This window comes from Cucurbita pepo, chromosome 16, assembly GCF_057944985.1.
Source record: "Cucurbita pepo subsp. pepo isolate OVF chromosome 16, ASM5794498v1, whole genome shotgun sequence".
Taxonomy (NCBI): Eukaryota; Viridiplantae; Streptophyta; class Magnoliopsida; order Cucurbitales; family Cucurbitaceae; genus Cucurbita; species Cucurbita pepo.
The window spans coordinates 12246447-12266341 of NC_141813.1; the positions used below are offsets into that span (position 1 = coordinate 12246447).

Sequence of the window (19895 nt, forward strand, 5' to 3'; positions counted from 1 at the left end):
ATTAACATTCATGGGGTTCATATCTTATTGTTAATTACTTTGTCAGGACCAACAAAATAGTCACCCATTGATAAATAAAGTTAGGTTCAATACGATACGATGGAGCGTAACTATCGACACGTATTTATTCTCTTGTAATTGGAGGTTTAAATTTTCATATCCAAATGTATCCTTTTTCAATATGTACGAAGAAAAGGGTTAAAAATAATACATGTACAAATCATGTCTTTTATATAAGTCTAAGGGAATTTGAGTGAGCAATTGAAGAATTGAAGATTGTACAATCTTCATCTCCATAAAAAAAAGTGTACATTTTTTCCACGTTAACCCGACCGAGAAAATCTTCAAACGCCAAAAACTCTGGAGGGTTATTGGAAAAAAAAAAAAGAAAAAAAAAAAGAAAAATTGGCGCTGGGAAAATTAGTTTCAAATTGCATACATTTTCTTGAACTCATTGTTAAGAATCTCTGAATCAGACATGACTGAGAGGGAAAAGGATTTGGATCTGCTTCCCCCCATTGAAGACTTCCTTATGCTCCTGAGATTTGATGCTTCAATTCTATGTTTGATGACCCAATAGCACATGGTGCCCAATGTGGTGGCCATTATGGTGGTTCCGATGAGCGTTACTCCGATGGCGAGCCACTTCTCGCGCTCACCGACGACGACAAACGAAAGCGCCAAGAAAGCGACAGAAACGAGCACACAAGCGAGCCACATTAGTTTGTTTATAATGGCCATCATCTGCTTCTTGGCTTGGCTTTCTATAACCACAACTGAAGTTTGAACTACCACAACGGCTAGTGATATGAAGAGGGCTATCGAATCAAATATGAAAAAGATTATAAAGGGAGCTTTGGGCGCTATATTGGCTTCCCCAAGTGAGAAGCCTTGTGGTATGTCATCTGGATCATCCACATACTGACCAGGGACAGTAAAAATGGCTGCAAATGCCACTGTGGCTATAAGAACAGCTACCACGGTTGTTGAATTGATGGCGTTGTTTAGGCCCTCGGCGTGCATTTTGTTTAGACGTTTCGCTATGCCTTGGACCCGTCTTCGGGTTTGTCGAGTGTGTTCGAGTTGGTAATGAACTTCGTGTTTTATGTCGCTTACTGTTTGCTTCAATTCCCTGGCTGGGTTTTTCACTTCTGGTTTGATTGCTTTTGCTGTCTGCACACCATGCTCTTTTAGAATCAGAGCTATTTCTGAGTTCCCTGTTTTCTCCGCCGTGTCGAGAGCTGTCTCCCCCGATCGGTTTACCGCCTTCGTGTTCGTTCCGCTGTGCTTGAGAAGAAGTTTAACAATCTGCACAAAATATAACCAAAATTAATGCTCTCAAATCATCTTATACAAGGCAAGAACATGATCAAATCCTAATGCTTTTTTGAAGAATAGATCAACTTTCAACCATTGCTACAAAATTTTTGTTAGGTGCTTTAGTTTTCTCGGGCGGGATGAGCTATGAAATGTAATCGCCCAACCTCACCACTAGTAGATATTGTTCACTTTGGCCCATTACGTCATTAGCCTCACGGTTTTACGTGTCTGCTAAGGAGAGGTTTCAGGGTCCAGCCGATGTGGGATCTCACAATCCACCTCCTTTTTCGGGGTCCAACGTCCTCGCTGGCACACTGTTCGTACTGGTTTTGCTGTGTAACTCCGAAATACGCATTTTAAAATCTCGAACGAAAGCCCAAAACCGAAAGTGGAAAGTAATTGAAATACCTCAGCTCTGCCCTTCCTTGCAGCAATATGCAAAGCAGTGTTGCCTTTATTGTCAACCATATTTACAGACCGAGGATCCGCCTTGATCAGCTCCTCCACAACCTCAAGGTTCTGTCCTTTCGCCGCCATTTGCAGCGCAGTCTGCCCCTTCTTATCCGTCCTCGTCGCCACGATCGGCTCCTTCCCGACGAGCGCTCTAACCACCAACAAATGCCCATTTCTAGCTGCAGAATGCAGAGCAGTTTTCCCATTGCTTCTAGCAATGGTAGCCAATCCGCTACCGGCTTCCAACAGAAAGTTCACAATCTCAATGTGGCCTTGCGTCGCCGCCGTGTGCAACGCCGTCGTGTTCGATATGTCGACCGTCATGGACAACTCCGGATGAGCCTCCATTAGAACTCTCAATATCTCTGCACAAACACCCAACAAAGAACTGCCTCGATTAAGTCCAATTTCAATGGTTTTTCCTTAAAAAACACAAAAAAAAATTTGAAATTTGAAATGAAATAAACATACCCAAATCGCCCTGTTTTGTTGCAATGTGAAAAGCATCAAATCCATTTCTTGCTTTGATCTCAGCATCCGCCAGATCGTAATATTTCAACATTTCCCTCACTAAATCCACGTACCCATATTCCGCCGCCACGTATAAAGCCGTTTCGCCGGAATGATTTTGCTTTGCCAATAATTCCTTCAATTTAACCTCATCGGCGTTCGACAGAATCTCCATCGCCGCCGTCAGATTTCCCCCTCTCGCGGCGGAATGCAATGGTGTATCATCCCTTTTTCCTGTCAATTGCTTCGTCATCTTCTTCCTCGGTAAGCTTGGCTCCGCCGCTTGCGGCGACGCTCTGACAGATTCCGGCATCAATTCCAAATCCAATCACCAAATTAGACTATTTTCTGAAGAACCCAGATCGGAAAATCTCATCTTTCGTCCATGATCATCATTTTTTTTACAGAAACCTCTGTTCTTTAATTCCTTTGAATCCCATTTCAATTAAAGCGAAATCAAATCAAACCAAATTCCATTTTCCATTTTTCCAACATAAAAAAAACCCTAAAAAAGACAAAAAGAAAGACAAACCCATTACCTAAGAATGATGAATAAACAGAGGAACCACCTTAAAACCTCCGACGAGGAAGTGAAATGGTTATATACAGAGAAAAAGGGGAAAGCTTAAGCGCCCCATTAATGGCGGAAAGAAGAAGAGGAAGATGATATAGATTATGGAAGAGGAAGACAACGCACATGTAAGCAACGAATCAGAAACAATTTGTTTAAGAAAACTTTTGAAGCTTTTAAGAACAGAAAAGGGGTTTGAAAAAGAGGTGATAATGAAGATTAAAAAAATTGGAAGTATAGAAAATGTTAAATGTGGAAGAAATTAAAGGATGGAATTGAAATGGAGGAACGAAACATCAGAAGAAGGTTGCAAAAACTTGAGGTCGCGTTAATGGCGTCTTACACAACTAATTAAAATTAAAAAAAAAAAAACAGAATTAACAGAATTACGCGCCCATGCACGCGCGTGTAACCACGCTCCATATTATATATATATATGTTGTTGAAAAAAATAGTAAATGCAAAAAAAAAAAAAAAAAAAAAAAAGATACACTGTGTAATGGTAAAGACCTATCTAGGATGAAAGCATGTAAAAGGGGTTTGGAACATGCATGCAACCATGGACAACAAGTCCTGCACGAGCAACACTGGGATATCGGTCGTGTGGCCATTGACAACACGTCTTAGACATGCATGACCGTGACATGCTCCCTCACTCAATTGGTTGACGTCCTTGTCAATCGACCTGAACAAGCAAGATTAGGACATTTGTCATGCGGCCATAAGCAACCTTCTTTGGACAAGTATAATCGTGACACTAAGATGTTGATTTAACTTGGAGAGCACTGGAATCTTATTTAAACTAAGAATGAAAGACGGATTAGAAAGAAATTTCTTTTTTTCATGATGCTTACATTTTTTAATAGAAATTATATTAAAAAAATAAAAATATAAAAATTATTTATAAAAATTATTTAATATGAACATTTATTATACGACTTAATATGTTTAAGATCGATAAAAAATGAAATAAGAAAACTAATGTTAATAAGTGCGTTTGTATGAACACGTTTATGAATTCGAACTATAGTTAGAACGGAGGATATATAATATCCTGTCACGCTTGTCTTTACTTAAAAATTTTATACTCCGTATCCTTTTAATTATGATTAAGTTAAGTCATGCTCTCGTAGAAAGGGTTGTACTCGATTAAAATAGGATCATTTTAACGTTATCTTATAAGTCAAAGTATTATCATTAAGTATCGATTCTACTTTGAATTTTGATTTATTTATTTATTTATTTATTGGTAGGCAGAAAAAAATTAATTCGTTCTTTAACCTAATTTTGTAAATATATAATAATGATAATAATAAATGCAACCAAAGTTTTCTTTTTTTATTTATTTATTTTAATACTAATTTTGACTTATGGCAACACAAATTTAAATATATAATTGCACAAAATTCTGCTTAATTAATACAAAAAGTTAGCAGTAACAACAAAAATATGTATTTTATTAGATTATTCTCAAAACTTATTTAAAATATACTAAAAAATATTTATAAATTTTATAAAAGAAAAAATTAATTAAGTTATCATTTTACTCCGCGTTAATTTCGTATTTAATTAATAAAAATTTAAATATTTACTAATACGTTTTACATTATATCCGTTAATCTAAATCTTAAAAAGAAAAAAGGAAGTAAACGAGGATAATGATTGAATTTACACGTCAGCTTGTTGACAAACAAGGTTATCAACAACCCCATTAGTCAATTCATTTATTTGACTCTTCATGAATAAATGTTTCTTTTTTAAATACCATCCAATTTAATAATTGGATTGTATTATATTTATAGGTCCTTATTAATAACCGATACGATTTTTTTTAGTTCAATAAAAAAAAAAAAAAATAGTAAAGATTTGATATTCTAAATATTTTATTTTATAAATGATATCTTAATATGTGTTATATTTAAATTTGTTGTCCATATTTTAGTTAATGCTACTGTTACAGGTTTGGTTTCAAAAAAATTATAAAATGGTATATATATATATAATATTATTGATTTTTATCAATCAAAATAATAGAAAATATAAATTATTTTTTAGTGAGATGAAATCTAGTTATAGTAAAAAAAAAAAATGTAACTGAACAACCATATAATTTGAGATTCAAATTGAAATTGGAGTAACAAATTTTATAGTTTCCAAGGTATTTTATTTATTTATTTTTATTTTTTTGGTTTAAAGTCACTCTCAATCATTGATAATTTTATATGAACACGCATTCTAATCGTGTTCTTTTAGTTTTTATTGAAAAAAAATGGTTTCTTCCTGTATTTTGATGAAGTCAAAAATAGTAGCCTAATAACAAATCACGGCGTATATGAAAAATTAAAGTTCTTTAATGTAATAAAATATCTTAACGAATAATCACATTTTCTCGTAATAAATATTCGATATTTACAAATTTAAAATATTTCACGGTTAAATTTATTTGATGGTTTAAATGTTTGTAAAAAAAAATTAAAAGAAATAAAATTTTCGATATTTATTAAAATAAAAATAGACAACAATTTTTTTTTTTTTTTTTTGAAAAAAAAAGAAAGTGGAAGGCCATCTTGGTACGAAAGAACCATATTTGGCGCGTGAGAGGAGCGAGGGTTAATCTGGCGCGTAGGTCAACGATAGGTAATTAACTTTTGAGCAAACTGGAATTGAGGGTGGGGCCCGCGCTGCTAATTGGAAACCAGAAGGAATGGATGGGTCCAGCATGTGGGGCCACGCGGTTGACCCTGATTGGGTTTCACTAACAAACAAATTATCTTTGTGCTATTAAAAAGTGAACACACACTCTAATTTAATTTAATATACAAACTTTGAAATTTCTTTTTTAAAAAAGATACTTCCAAATTGTTTCAAAAAAAAATTTCTCATTCGATATTACTATTTATTCATATTTACCTACTTTTTTTTTCTTTTCAATGCACAATAATTTAGATATTTTAAATTATGAAAAATGTGTTTTTCAATATTTATACTTTTGAATGACATCAAATAAGGGTTAAAAAGATTATTTTCAAACTCCATTCACTCAATTGATATAATCTAGAATTGCGTATGATTTCATCTTATTTTAATAAAAAAAAAAGTGAATATTTTATATAATTGAATTGAGTTGTAGTGTAATTTATTTCCTACGTAGAATCAAATACATATGGTTCATCCAATCTACGGAAAGAAAAACATAAAACAACAATTCCAATTTCCAACCAATTCTACATATCCCCTTTGCAGTTGACTACACCCTAACCAATTTATAATTTCACTGTGTTTCATATGATATTAATGGGTATATAGCTCATACTTTTGTCGCATTTAACAAGTTTGAGCCATGATTAGTATTATTGGATACATGTTATATCAAGGTGACACATTAATTGAAAAATTAAGCATTCTTAATCCTACGTACATAAGATTGTTGAATATAAAGGAAATTTCCCTATAAAGGGGAAAAATCATAAATTAATGAATTAAATAATATTGACATTAGTAATTCCAGGTGATAGGCTACTGACTATCATAAAGTAGGAGAGGAAACCATGGATGTTTGTGGTTAGCCACTCACAAGTAAACAAATAATACTATGCAAACTGGGGGGTTGCCAGCAAATGGGACCGAAAGTACTGAGTACTTCGTAACTAAGCTTCAAAAAAGAGAATCGTGGCTATTGAAATTTAATGCCAATTATTTATTTATCGGTTATGCATGGATAGGTTGGGTAGGATTTAAATTTTACGCTATGTTTATATTTGTTACGATTCTGATAGGAAAGGAGATAAAGAAGCCACATGAGCTGCTTTGTATTTGTTTGTATGCAGATTAGCTAATAGTTAATTAAAAATTATGATTATCTAAAATGAATAAACTCAATATTCCCAATAAAGAAAGAAAATATGCATATTTCAACAATAATGAAATTCTTATTTGTATTAATTTCTCATTTCTAATCAATCATTTAGACAAATTTACACAACACACCCTCAAAAATGCAATAGTTGAGTTAAATTTCTTTAAAAATCAAGCCTCCTTTAATATACATTAAATATTGGTATTTTCTTACCCGACCCATTTATTTTATGTTGGTCTAAGTATTTTTTATCCCATTTAAAAAAATATATATCACATATTCAAAAAAATAAAATAAACGTGTCACCTAAAATAAACTATAAATCAAAAAGTATTTTAAAATATTTAGGAAAAAATATCATCAAAACCCAAGTATCAAGTATAAATGTTAGGGATCAAAATCAGTGAGCTAGCCTATCAAGTACTATTAAAGTCGTAAAACATTATATATTTAATAGAAATAGATGAATGATTTTAAAAAGTATGTTTGAAATTTGTTTAATTAGTTAAGAAGACACAAGTTGTGTTCTATAAAAATGAAAAAAAATGAAAACAAATGGGATCCTCAATTGGTGCGTTACACGCGTAATGTAAAAGGAATCTTTTAAAGGCAACTAACCTCACGTGTGGCAAGCTCGGTTGTTCTTCGAATTTGGGCCAATATACTTCCACATGAAGACGAAGTGACTTGCCCATGTGGGGCCCTCCATGCTCATCAACAAATAGACATTATGTTAATTTAAGAAATAAAATAAAAGGATGGGGGAAAGAAAAGTCCACAAATGTTAAAAATCCAGTAATGGGTTGTTGACTGTGGACTTGGCCAACAAAGGTTGCTTTATTTTCATCCAATCGTCTTAACCTCAGTGTGAGAAACCAAAACGGTCACTTTCGAAACTTGAGGCAGTTCAATTTTAACAGTGGTAGATTGCTTTAATAATGCAACAAAAGTAAACAACTGCTGCCATCCTTTTTTTATCTATCACTTTCAAGAGTCAACCACCTACCAATTTTAATCAATCAAGTTTTGACATTTACAGCATGACTTATTTGTATGGTTTAATTACCATGGGAAGGGATGAAATCATTGTCTTCGAGCAATAGAAACGGTTAGGAATCACAACTCCATACAATGGTATGATATGATATTGTCCATTTTAAGCATAAACATGGTTTTCCTTTGAGCTTCCTCAAAAGGTCTCATACCAATGGAGATAATATTCCTCACTTATAAATTCATGATCTTCCACTAAATAAATTAATCGTTGTGGGACTCAATCCCAATAATACAGAACAGAAACTAGTCTTTACATGAGTGATGATAAATAATGGGCTCAAAGGATAGTCAAATGCTTACATTTTCTTGGGAAGAAAAAAGATTAATCTATATGCTAGTCTACTTTGAGAATCCCTAAAAATAAGCTCAATTGCTATGACTACTACTGTATTGACTTACACATGTCCACAATATTAAACTGATAGAGGAACGTGTTCTAAATGGGTGAACTTTAATATGAAAATGTAATTATGCTAACAAAATATGAGAAAGAAAGATCATGGACGCAAAATAGTTACTACCATAAATAAGTAGGAATTCCTCCTTTTATATTTGGTCTGTTTTTATTGGTTGATGCTGATAAATAGATAGACCTACTGAACCTTTTTTTGTCAAAGTAAAAATGACACGACGGAAAAGGAAGATTCTTAGTGATATTCCACCCATTTTTTTAATAAAAGATCAAGACATAAACAAATAATCTAGCACGTTTAATGCCATGAAAGATAATTGAGATACGAGGCATACCTTCCTGCTTGGATTAATCCTACTTGCTTTACTGTCTGCATCAAAAAACGAGATGATAAAGGTTTATTGGAAATATCAAACCCTGCAGCACATCATACATACTTGTTCTAGGAAACCACGACATCAACTCACGTTTGAATCTCTAGACGTGTTAGGATCGCACAACAACGCACATATTCGATGTAGGAGAGAAAATGCAAGGAGAACTCTGGTAAAAGATTTATATTGATGAATATGTATAAGAGAGAATAGAAAGTACATTTTCAGAGCTACACCAAGGGTATATATATATATGGTTCTATAGCTTTACCAGATTTAACCATCTACTATATGTAACTATTTACCATATATAGCTTTACCGGATATAACCATTGACTAAGCTATAAATAAGTAGCAAGATCCATAACCTAACAAGACGTCCTTTCATGTCCACCAAAGCTTCTCTGTTTCAACTTCCATACCACGTCTCTCTTCACCTTTAATTTATCATTTGTCAGTCTTAACTTATATCGACCATTGATCAATTATTGCCCTAATGTGAAGCCTTTTTCTTTTAAAAGAAACCAAACTTTTATTCTTAAAAAAATGAAAGGATATACAAGCGCATATAAAAGAAACAATCCAGAGGAAAGGAGCCCCAAACTTTAAAAAAAGGTTTCCGTTCCAAAAGAATAAGATAATTACAAAAGTCTTTAGAGGCCACTGCCCATAAGGAAGTATTAAACCTTTTATTCTCCCAAAGAACATCCATGAAGTGTTTACGAGTACAATGAACTTGAGTTCAACAACTAATGAAACTTCATTAGGCAAACATCAAAGGGAAGTGTATTTTTCGCTAGGGAACCTGGCCTTTCTTTAAATTATAACCATACAGACAAAAGAGCGTATCAACTAGGTGATCGGCAAAGCAGGCACCAAAAGATATTGTGGTCCTGTTCTAGTATTGAAACGGTTGGAAAGATAGCCCTACCCTCTACAATAGGGAACCAGTCTGCTTTCCATGTTTCACAGGTATAACTCACGAAGGGCATCAACTAGAACCCAACACCATTTCCCTTCGGCTTGATTCAAATTTTGGATTCAACAATAACCAAAAAAAATGTTGAATGTTCGTCCAAAGGGGAATGGACGTCTTTATTCAGTGGGAAGAAATATAATGAGAAGAAACTTCTTGGGGAGTCCAAGCTGTTTCCAAACTTCCACCTCGAAAACAATGTGAAACTTGTTGGGTGATGAAAGTCTTACATCGGCTAATTTAGGGAATGTTTCTGGGTTTATAATCAAAGAATACTCTCTCTATTGGTATGAGGCGTTTTGGAGAAGCCCAAAACAAAGTCATGAGAGCTTATGCTCAAAGTGGACAATATCATACCATTGTGGAGAGTCGTGTTCATCTAACAAAACTCTGGGTGGCCTTGGGTCATCCATATTGGCAAGAACAGAAGCTTTAGAAGGGCATGGGAGTCTTTTCCTTACGTAAACTCTGTCAGTAATAAAATGAAGAGATTGGGACACATGAAAGGAAAATAGTAGGCATGAAAAGGGGGATGGTAATTGGTATTAGGATCTCTAGCTTCATTTTGGAGAGCACATGACCTCTCAAATGCCCGGTAGTTTTGTAATTTTTCCTTGTGAATTCAATATTTTTCTTAAATTCACTTCCCTAGCACAATCATCATAATTCACAGACGTTTTGGTTTCGACATGGATACACTGACACACACACACACACACATGTTTGATACTAACCAATGGAACTGTATAAAGTTGAGCAGACTCATCTTGTGCACTGGTATACAGTTCCTGAATTTAACAGAATCCAGAATATTCTTTATGAAGAAGAAAACAGCTGGTCTGACATTTAATTATCTTCGAGACTTGGCTGTTCTGCATAAGTTATAAGAAGAACATATTACAACAAATATACTTGCGAAACAAATTAATTGAATTGCGGAATCACAACAGATAGCTCCCACTTGAGTTCTACAAAGACAATTGTAAAAATTAGGACCCTTCTAAACAAAATACATCATCTAAGCTTGAAATTGAACCAGTAACATGAGTTGAGAAAGAGACTGAAATTTGGAACAATGATAGTGAAAACTACAGAAATTGACGGGGATTGTAACTATGCTATTACCATCCCAAAAGTTAAATTAATGAAATCGCCTATAACCAGCTTTTCTTATAAAAATAGATAATTTTCAAAATATAAGACCGAAAAAATTGTACATGGATAACGTAGTTGATAAAAGCAACCAAGCACACCACCAGAGAGACAGAGGGATTAACATACAAGGGATTCTGTTTGTACTCCAATATGTTCAACAACTTCTCGGATAATTCTGTCAAACATCTTCCACGAAAGCCTTCTGTTAATGGTATTGGAATCTGCAAAACCTTTCACATCATCATGGTATGCCATTCCAAGCTATTGGGGCTGCAGATATTAGAGATTTCGTTATTGGAAAACGGATGCCCTGGCATTGCAAATACTTTCAAGGGAGGCAACAAAATATAGATATATACTGCTTTGACAAATTGGATATTTTGTATAGTAATGTAAACAAAAAAGTGATAAGCTTGCTTGAAAACAATGGCATATTCATACGTCAGAACTATAAACAAACCAAAAGATTACCCATTAAAACAATAGAAATGAAAATGGAACACTGAAATTACGTAGGGCATACCTCTAGATGGCCTCCCGGAAATTCATCAACATTGTTAATCCTTTGCAACAAAACAATTTTCCCATCTGAAGTCTCCGCAATGGCACCGTTACACAGAGGACTTGAGGAATGTTGACAACAGATTGAGTCGTCTGCAGGAAAACAATTTGGAAAGCAAAATACTTGTCAATAATCCATACAATTTCAATGGGTTTGTGACTTAACTTCCAGAGGGTATGGATTCTCTTTCATTTAGTTTCTAGCATGAGCAAGGTTATAAGTTGAACTAATTTATATAGCAGCATAAATAGTTCGCAAGAACTTAGCAATGTTCAACAAACCTTTCCTCGAACAATCCCCTTAATCGAGCAATGTTCTCCTCCCCTATGAGGCTTATGGAGCTCTCGAACAAGCCTCCCCTTAATCGAGGCTCGACCCCTTTCTTTGGAGCCCTCGAACAAAGTATACCCATTGTTCGACACTTTAGTCACTTTTGACTACACCTTCGAGGCCCACAATTCTTTGTTCGACATGATTAAGTTTAGGGCATGGCTCTGATACCATGTTAGACGAACACGACTCTCCACAATGGTATGATATTGTCCACTTTGAGCATAAGCTCTCATGACTTTGCTTTGTGCTTCCCAAAAGGCCTCATACCAATGGAGATAGTATATCTTACTTATAAACCCATAATCTTCCATTAAATTAACGTGTCTCACTCCCAATAATGTTGAAAATAAACCTCAACAGTTCCCACAAAAGTAAAGGAATATGAGAGAAAATCATTAGTGGACAAAAATGACTCGAATAATCACAATGTTCTAAGTATTATCGTGCCCTTTTCTATTAGCCACCAATAGAAATAAATTTGCAAATTTTATGATTGATATAATTGAAAATAAATTTACTAATAATGAAATTGGACTTCTAATTATTGAAACTAACGCGATCCGCAATCACTCAAGGAAAGAAGCTACTTTAGAAAGCTACCGCGATATCTGTAAGAATCATATTCTTGAATGTGGAGATAAATTTAGGTTCTCAAACAAGGAAACAAAGAAAGAAGTGCTTTAATAGAGAAAAACATGTCATGAGTTCAAACTACCAATACATTAACAATGGTAATTTCTAACGAGACATCACGCCCTTCCTTCCATTATAATAACTTCAAGGATACTTTTCTGAAAAACACATGGATATAACTCACTCATTGGAAATCAAACCTCTTGAATGACATCATACATCAACATGAAAGACAATGGTACAGAATGAAATGCTAAAAGTACGAACCAATTTCAATTTTCAAAATGTTAATATTCATCAAATCCTATAAGCCTTTTCGAATATATAAATATAACAGAGATGGAGAAAGACCTATGATCTGTTAAACCAAAGTGGGAAGCATACATGAGAGTCTTCATTTGAACTACCTCCTTCACTAAGTAATGTGAATCCTCCACACTGAAATTCATCGAGAAAGAATATATTAGTTGATACTCTATACTGAAAAAAAAAAAAAAAAAAAAAAAAAAAAAAAAGGTCTAATACATCTGAAAGGAGGAGATCAAATGTAGGTGAACGAATGAATAATGCTAAACTTCAGATACAAACTACTGTCCAACGCCATTGGAACAACTTTTTTTGCTCAGTTTTTACGATTCTGGTTTCTAAATTACGATTAAATAGTAGATTCCGAGATCAAACCTTCACATGTTGCAAAGCAGAGATAATACAAAAATTATGAATTACGTAATCTATCTAGTTTTCAGAAACAAATCAAACAAGCTGGTTAAAGCGCAAACGAAATAAGGACGATAAGCTTAAATTAAAATAAACAAGCATTCTCTAAAGTTCTTTCCATTGAATAACGATGAGTTTATCTTAAGCAGTTGATTCGAACCGGATTCACTTGCCTACAAGACTAACAACTCCTAGTCAACATGGCGAATATAGCGTTCCAGAATATGTGAAGGACTCGAACAAACAACATAAATGCTACCATAATCAAGATTGAATAGATTTAACCATTTCAGCAGCCTTGTAAATAAGTCCACTCCCCAGCATTAGATTAAAATCAAGCTTCTATGGCTAAGCACAAGAACATCTATAATAAAACGAGCAATTACAAGAAAATTCTACGTCTCACCTCGGAAATGCAATCCTCCAAGCTAGAATCGGGATGCGGAACTCTATCGTACCTCTCGGCGAAAGCTGCAGAAACCTATCGATCGAGAATTGCACTTACAGAAACTCGATTATGAATGCGCACATGAATCAGAACAACATTCGGAGAGATAGAGTGAAAAATAGAGGAACTATGATGGAGGAAAACCAGAGAGACGTGCGATCAGAATCTTGAACGGGGAGAGTGGTACATCCACTGCCTTCTGCATCTTTTTCCTCAATAGAAGAGAGCCAGGCAAGGCTCGCGAAGGGCCGGAGGGAACAGCGGGAAAAAGGCGGGAGAGAATAGGTTTTGTCTAAAAATGTTATAATTCTATACAATTAAATATTGTCAAATAAATTAAATATACATTTAAAATTATTATTAAATAATTAATTAATTCAAGTATGTTATTGTCCACTTTGAACCTAGTAGCCTTGTAACAATAGAGACAGTATTTCTCACTTATATACCATGATCTTCCCGTATGTGGGACTTATTCCCAACAAACCTCTGGATCAGAATGTTATCAAAATTTTACATAAATAATTAATATTTTTGTAATTTTCATAATTATTTTTAAACGGTTCAAATTTCATATTTTGTCGTTATCATTTTAACGTGGTAGATTTGAATTTGTTAACGACAACTGTAAAGATCGGAAATGGCTGTGATTTGGTCGCGAAATAGGATATCAAGAATTACATGATTGAATTTAATGTCACCGGCCGTGACCACACCACATTATTTCTAGTTTATACCCACATTAATTTCCTTTTGCCACCTCCTTCAAAAATAAATTTTTAAAAATAAACTTTTGCCACGTGTCGTCCCTCTACACGCCTATCTTAAAGCTAGGTAACCAATGGGTCCGTCTAGACTCAAGAATAGTCTCGATAACATAAATTATAAATAAATATTGAATTTTCATATTTATTTGAAATATTTGTATTTATAAATAAAAAGTTGGAAGTTACCTTTTCACTTTTAATAAATGTTTTAAAATTATCTTTAAAATATATATCTATTAAAAATTTAAACAAAATTTGAAATCTAGAACGAAGGTAACATGACTTGAAAGGGTGTGGTCGTGTTCAAATTTCACACGCTCATAGGTAAAAAAAAAAAAAACAAGAGGGTAAGAGGTGAAAAGTGAGACATGAGTTGAAAAATATTACCATAGACTAATACAGTTTTTTAAAACCACCTTATCTATCTTAAACTATTTTTTAGAGTAAAGACTATCCCCACAAACAACACAGTCTTTTAAGTAGGGAAAACATAGAATTGCTCCAAATAAAACAAATTTAACTTTTGAATTCTGATAAACCTCATTTCATTCATGTATAATTTATTTATTCGGGTATCGTGGGACGATGAGCAAAAACAAAAACGGGGACACGAACATTACCATCCGACACGCCCAAACCCATTTCAAGCTTCAATTTTGGTCAAATTTTAAGAAATTTTAACTTCATTTTACTCGGGCGACACAAACAAATTATTTACTCGGGTGTGGTGGTAGCGATGACCAAAAACAAAAATGGGAACACATAATTATCACCCCGACACGCCCATACCCATTTCAAGTTTCAATTTTGGTCAAATTTTAAGAAATTTCAACTTCATTTTACTCAGGCGACACAAACAAATTATTTACTCGACTGTCGTGGTGGTAATGACTAGAAACAAAATTGGGAACACGAGCATCACCACCCGGACACGCCCAAACCCATTTCAAGTTTCAATTTTAGTCAAATTTTAAAAAATTCCAAAAAACGACTACGAACGATAATATTGAAACTTCTAAAACATCCCAAGCCAAGATGAGAAGTACAAACATACACGAACACAATGAATTCAAATATATTAAGAAACTCCAATGAAATGAGACATGAACAATCTGGGCATGTTCTAGTTAGTAAGAACCTGTTCCATATGAAAGAAATGAACAGCACCAATGGCAATAACGGTAAATACGCAAGACAATTCCATTTCGTGTTTTAATTCGACAATCACTCGGGGAGTTTGAAAGTGGCTATGTCTTCCTGTTGAATCCAACCATATTTTTCCAGAAATGGGTTCGACAGAGATTCAGGTGGATACCGTTGAATACAATCCTCCCAGACATTGGCGTCTTCCAAATCTCGTACCACCTCCCACAAGCAGCTGTTGCACTTAAACCCAGCTCCAAAGCTTATCATCAAAACCCGCCCACCTTTCTTCAGCCGCTTCTTCGCTTCCATATACGCCAAAACATACCACAAACTACTCGCCGATGTATTCCCAAATCGGTGCAGTGTCATCCTCGCCGGCTCCAGGTCATACTTCTCCAGCCCCAAACTCACTCCGATCCCGTCGATCACCGCTTTCCCGCCGGTGTGAATACAGAAATGATCCACCCCTGTTTTGAAATTCACCGCACTGGTTTTCACCCCACTCCCCTGTTTTCCGTTTCTCTTCAGTTTTTTCACCGTGGTAACAATCAAAAACTGGAGTAGCTCCCTTGTCGGTAAAATTTTCGGGGCGATTTCCCGTAGGTTGTCGACGAAGGCTCGTGTTGCTGCCTTGGGGAGGTTTTTACCTAAGTGAAAACCCATGTAGCCTTTGTCGTCCTCTGTTTGGTAACAACAGCTGTAGGATTCGTCTCTTGCGCCGTGGTGGGTTCGAACCAGGGTCTTGAGTTTGAACATGGCTCTGTTTTTCAACGCCGTGTTGTTTGTGAGAAGAATCGCACATCCGCCGGATCGGAATAAGCAATTCGACAAGATCATGGATCTATCGTTGCCGGAATACCAATTGGGGCTTAATGATTCAGATGTTATAACGAGGGCGTTCATGTTTTTATACGATTTGAACACTCTTGAAACGACGTCGATTGATATTAAACTAGCGCTGCAGCCCATTCCGGTGAGGTTGAACACCTTGATATCAGGGCGGAGCTTGTAATGGTTGATGATCCGAGCGGAGAGCGACGGAACCGACGCTAACATTGAGACGTTTACGACTAAGATGTCGATTTCCGGCGGGGAGAAGCCTGATTTGTCGAAGAGCTTCTGGATGCTGTCGTGGAAAAACTCGTCCATTTCTGAGATTCCATCGTCGAGAGTGGGAGATTCTTCACGGCCGGCGAACATGATTCTTGGGCCGTAGGTTTCTTCGCCGATGCCGGAGCTGACGGCGGCTTTGAGGAGGAATTTGTACTCGTTGAGGCCGAGGTTTTTGGTTCTTTTTATGATGTCTCCGCTGAATTCTGTGCTTAATTTTCTGTCGTCTGTTGGTTTGTAGCATTGATACTCCAATATGTAGCATTGTTGGTGTCGTTTTTCATCAAAATGCTTCCAAATGATGAACACGAAGAACAAAAAGGAACCCAAATAGAACAAACTCAGAAGCTCCATGACAGAGGTGAAAAGGGCTCTGTTTTTTGTTCAAGAACAGAGAGATTTTTATAGAAAGAAGGTGCAAAGTGGGGGAAAAAGAGCTTTTTGGAAGAACATGTGAAGAGGGTTAACTCCCAACTGATAAAGGTTTTCAAGCAATGGCTACTCATAAGCGAGCAGGTGGGCGAGTAAAAGCTCGGCTACAAAAATGGAGAAAGAGTCAAACGAAGAACACTCAAATTATTGGATTTGTTATGAGTAGTTTCAGCTTTAGAACCCTATAATATATATAGAATAAATTTTTGTATTTACGTGAAAAATAATAATTTGATTCGCGTTTTCGTATACACTTTAACCCACCACTTCAATCGAGTTGATTTACGAGTTATTATAGATCTGATAGCGTGACAAGGTCAAGAGAGGGGAGAACTATGTCGTGATTGTTTAAAGCTCGGGATGAGCTTTGTTTAAGAGAGTATGTGTGAGATCCCACGTTGGTTGGAGAAGCGAACAAATCATTCTTTATAAGAGTGCGGAAACCTTTCCCTTGTAGATGCGTTTTAAAATCGTCAGGTTGACGACGATACGTAACGGACTAAAGCGGACAATATTTACTAGCGGTAGGGGTTGGGCTGTTACAAATAGTATCAGAGTCAGATATCGGACAGTGTGTCAGTGAGGATGCTGGCCTCCAACGGGATGGATTGTGAGATCCCACGTTGGTTATCAGAGTCGGACACCGGACAGTGTGTGGTTGGGCTGTTACAAATAGTATCAGAGTCAGACACCAGACAGTGTATCTCGAGGATGCTGGCCTCCAACGGGATGGATTGTGAGATCCCACGTTGGTTATCAGAGTCAAACACCAGAGGATGCTAGCCTCCAACGAGATAGATTGTGAGATCCCAATGGTTGGAGAAGAAAAATAAGTATCTTAAAGCTGACTATATGTCAGTCAATATTATTGTTCCTTGGGTAAAAATAATAATTAAGAGGGTGGACTTCTTGACTCAATAGTCAAATTTAAACTTACTCAAATGTAAAAAAAAAGTCTATGTCAAAGGATAAGAATAAAGGAGAAGTAGTTGTGAGGCTTTAGTCAACGACAAAAATTTAAATTTAATATTTTAAAACTTTTATAAAATAATAATTTAGTTCTTCCTATAAAAAAATCTCTTATTTCTTCGATAATTATGAGTGGTTTAGCAATAAATACATTTATTAATTTTTAGCATATAAAAATTAAAAATTAATTATTTTTATTAATAATAATAATAATAATAATAAACATAAATGCATATGCAATAAACCAATAAAAAAGTAAACGAATTAGTCAAAGGTGGAATTTTACTACACCTAAGCAGACAGGTCAATTCCAAAATTAGGGTTGTCGGATAAACATGAATTCAAACAATTTATCAATCCCACGACATAAATGCACCCAGCCAAATACATAGCCAGTACGAAATAAATGATTGGTCTTGTTTAATAGTGTCACACATTATTTACAATGTCCGGTTATTTAGGTTTCAGAATTCACTCATGACTTAACTTAGAGATTTTATAACTAGGGTTTGAGACTACGTGACTTGCGCTTGAACCCGAACATGATTTTTTAGCATCAAGTTGTGATAGGAGTGATTTTCGTAGTAAATATGGTTGAGAACGTGGGACAGGTGTTTATGTTTATTGACGGTGATAGTTTTGAGATTTTGATGTGCAACAAGTATGCTTATGCTCGAGATTAAATCGATTATTGTTGACAATACAATAATGAATGAACGTCAACGTTTCACTCATTTTAGATCGTATATTTAGCAATTTATTAGTTGCAAACATTGTAGCTTTAGGGTTGACCTTCCATAAAAAGTAAAAAATAAAAAATAAAAGTCACAAAATGTGACATTTTTACCTTAAAAATAATATAATAAATATTAAAATTAACAATAAATAAATAAATAAAATAAAAAATTTTTAAAAAAAAAAAACATCAAAAATTTGGTGGGAGAAGTAATTAAAGAAATTGAATTTTTGAAGCAATTAGTGATTGGTTGACTTTCGGTCAACTTTTAGGAGAAAAAAAAGACAAAAGCACGTGAATTTCACACGCCACTTGCTAACTAAATTTTGCCGTTGTCTATTTTCTTTTTCTCTTGATAATTAATTTCCTATTCTTTTTCTTTATATATATATAAAATAAATTAAAATATATTAACGGTTAATATGTTTTATAACAAATGAAAACTTAAACATGAAAATTTTATTTATTAATAAAAGATGTTAGTAAATCAATATTTGACCTACGTTTTAACCCGCTAAACTACCAAAGGAGGTCGGACACCCATTAGAATTAGTAACCATCACGGCAACATTACGTAAAACATAATGATACTTCGTTTGCCTAATGGATGCACGTGTCTGTACTCTCCGATGGAACAAGGGTATCCCTAATGCATGAGGTCCCAACATTTTTCCGTTTTCATTATTATTTAATACAACCCGCTTGGTAGAGGAAAAGGAAAAGGCAATTCCTTCAAAATCGCTTTCTTTCTTCCATCCTTCCCCTACTAAATGTCTCCGTCTCTATCTACTTACCTTCCCATAGCCAGCTAGCTCTTTTGGGCCTACCTCCTTCTTACAACCACTTGTCCTTGCATTTACTCCGTCTTCGTCTCTATTTAGTTCATGTAACTTAAAAAGTTTTCGAGAGTTTTTTCAAAAATTTTAAGTTTATTGTTCGTCGGATCTTTGAATTTAATGAGCAAATTGATGATAAAACGATCGAAGTTTGATAGTATATGTCATATGTATTGAATTGTTGTATTGATTTATTAAATATAAAATTAAAAGTTTATAAACTAAATTAAAGTTAAATTAGATATTTAGTCTTTTAAAATTTGTGTTTATTTGATTTATATTTTTGTAATTCAACTTTCAATTTTATATTTATAATAATTAATTATTAATTGAACTAATTATTGGACCTTCCGCTTCTATAAGCTAATGGGCTTGAATTGTGAAGCCCACCTAAAGATTCAATGCAGCAAAGCAATGGGCTTTCTAGATGTTCAGTCAATTTGAGGCTAAATTAATAATAAAAAAATAATAATTATTGTCTCAAAATTTTTAATAATATTTTTAAAATTAAAATATATATATA

General features: G+C 34.6%; 2 protein-coding genes and 1 long non-coding RNA gene across 6 annotated transcripts; all 3 read right to left on the reverse strand.

The window, feature by feature from the left end:
• Positions 1-380: 380 nt before the first annotated feature.
• On the reverse strand, positions 381-3162 carry LOC111776809 (ankyrin repeat-containing protein At5g02620). 2 transcript variants are annotated; one of them, XM_023656188.2, is made up of 4 exons: positions 2823-3162; positions 2245-2579; positions 1729-2138; positions 381-1308 (listed from the first exon to the last, which is right to left on the reverse strand). In XM_023656188.2, exons 2-4 carry the CDS (start codon positions 2534-2536, stop codon positions 427-429), a joined length of 1584 nt encoding a protein of 527 aa, XP_023511956.2. In that variant the 5' UTR covers positions 2537-2579; positions 2823-3162; the 3' UTR covers positions 381-426. The 2 variants fall into 2 exon arrangements, with proteins under 2 accessions (XP_023511956.2, XP_086974698.1); XM_087118572.1 differs by having other exon boundaries at positions 2245-3162.
• A 4863-nt stretch (positions 3163-8025) lies between these two features.
• Positions 8026-13646, reverse strand: LOC111776871 (uncharacterized). Of its 3 annotated transcripts, XR_015412064.1 has the most exons (6): positions 13335-13646; positions 12563-12649; positions 11207-11337; positions 10810-10953; positions 10263-10400; positions 8026-8548 (listed from the first exon to the last, which is right to left on the reverse strand). It is a non-coding gene; the product is annotated as an uncharacterized LOC111776871 (long non-coding RNA). The 3 variants fall into 3 exon arrangements; XR_002812305.2 differs by lacking the exon at positions 12563-12649; XR_002812308.2 differs by lacking the exons at positions 12563-12649; positions 13335-13646 and adding an exon at positions 11527-12552.
• Positions 13647-15129: 1483 nt separating this feature from the next.
• LOC111776813 (3-ketoacyl-CoA synthase 12) lies at positions 15130-16992 on the reverse strand. Its single transcript, XM_023656192.2, has one exon. It carries the CDS (start codon positions 16751-16753, stop codon positions 15368-15370), a length of 1386 nt encoding a protein of 461 aa, XP_023511960.2. The 5' UTR covers positions 16754-16992; the 3' UTR covers positions 15130-15367.
• Positions 16993-19895: the final 2903 nt, after the last annotated feature.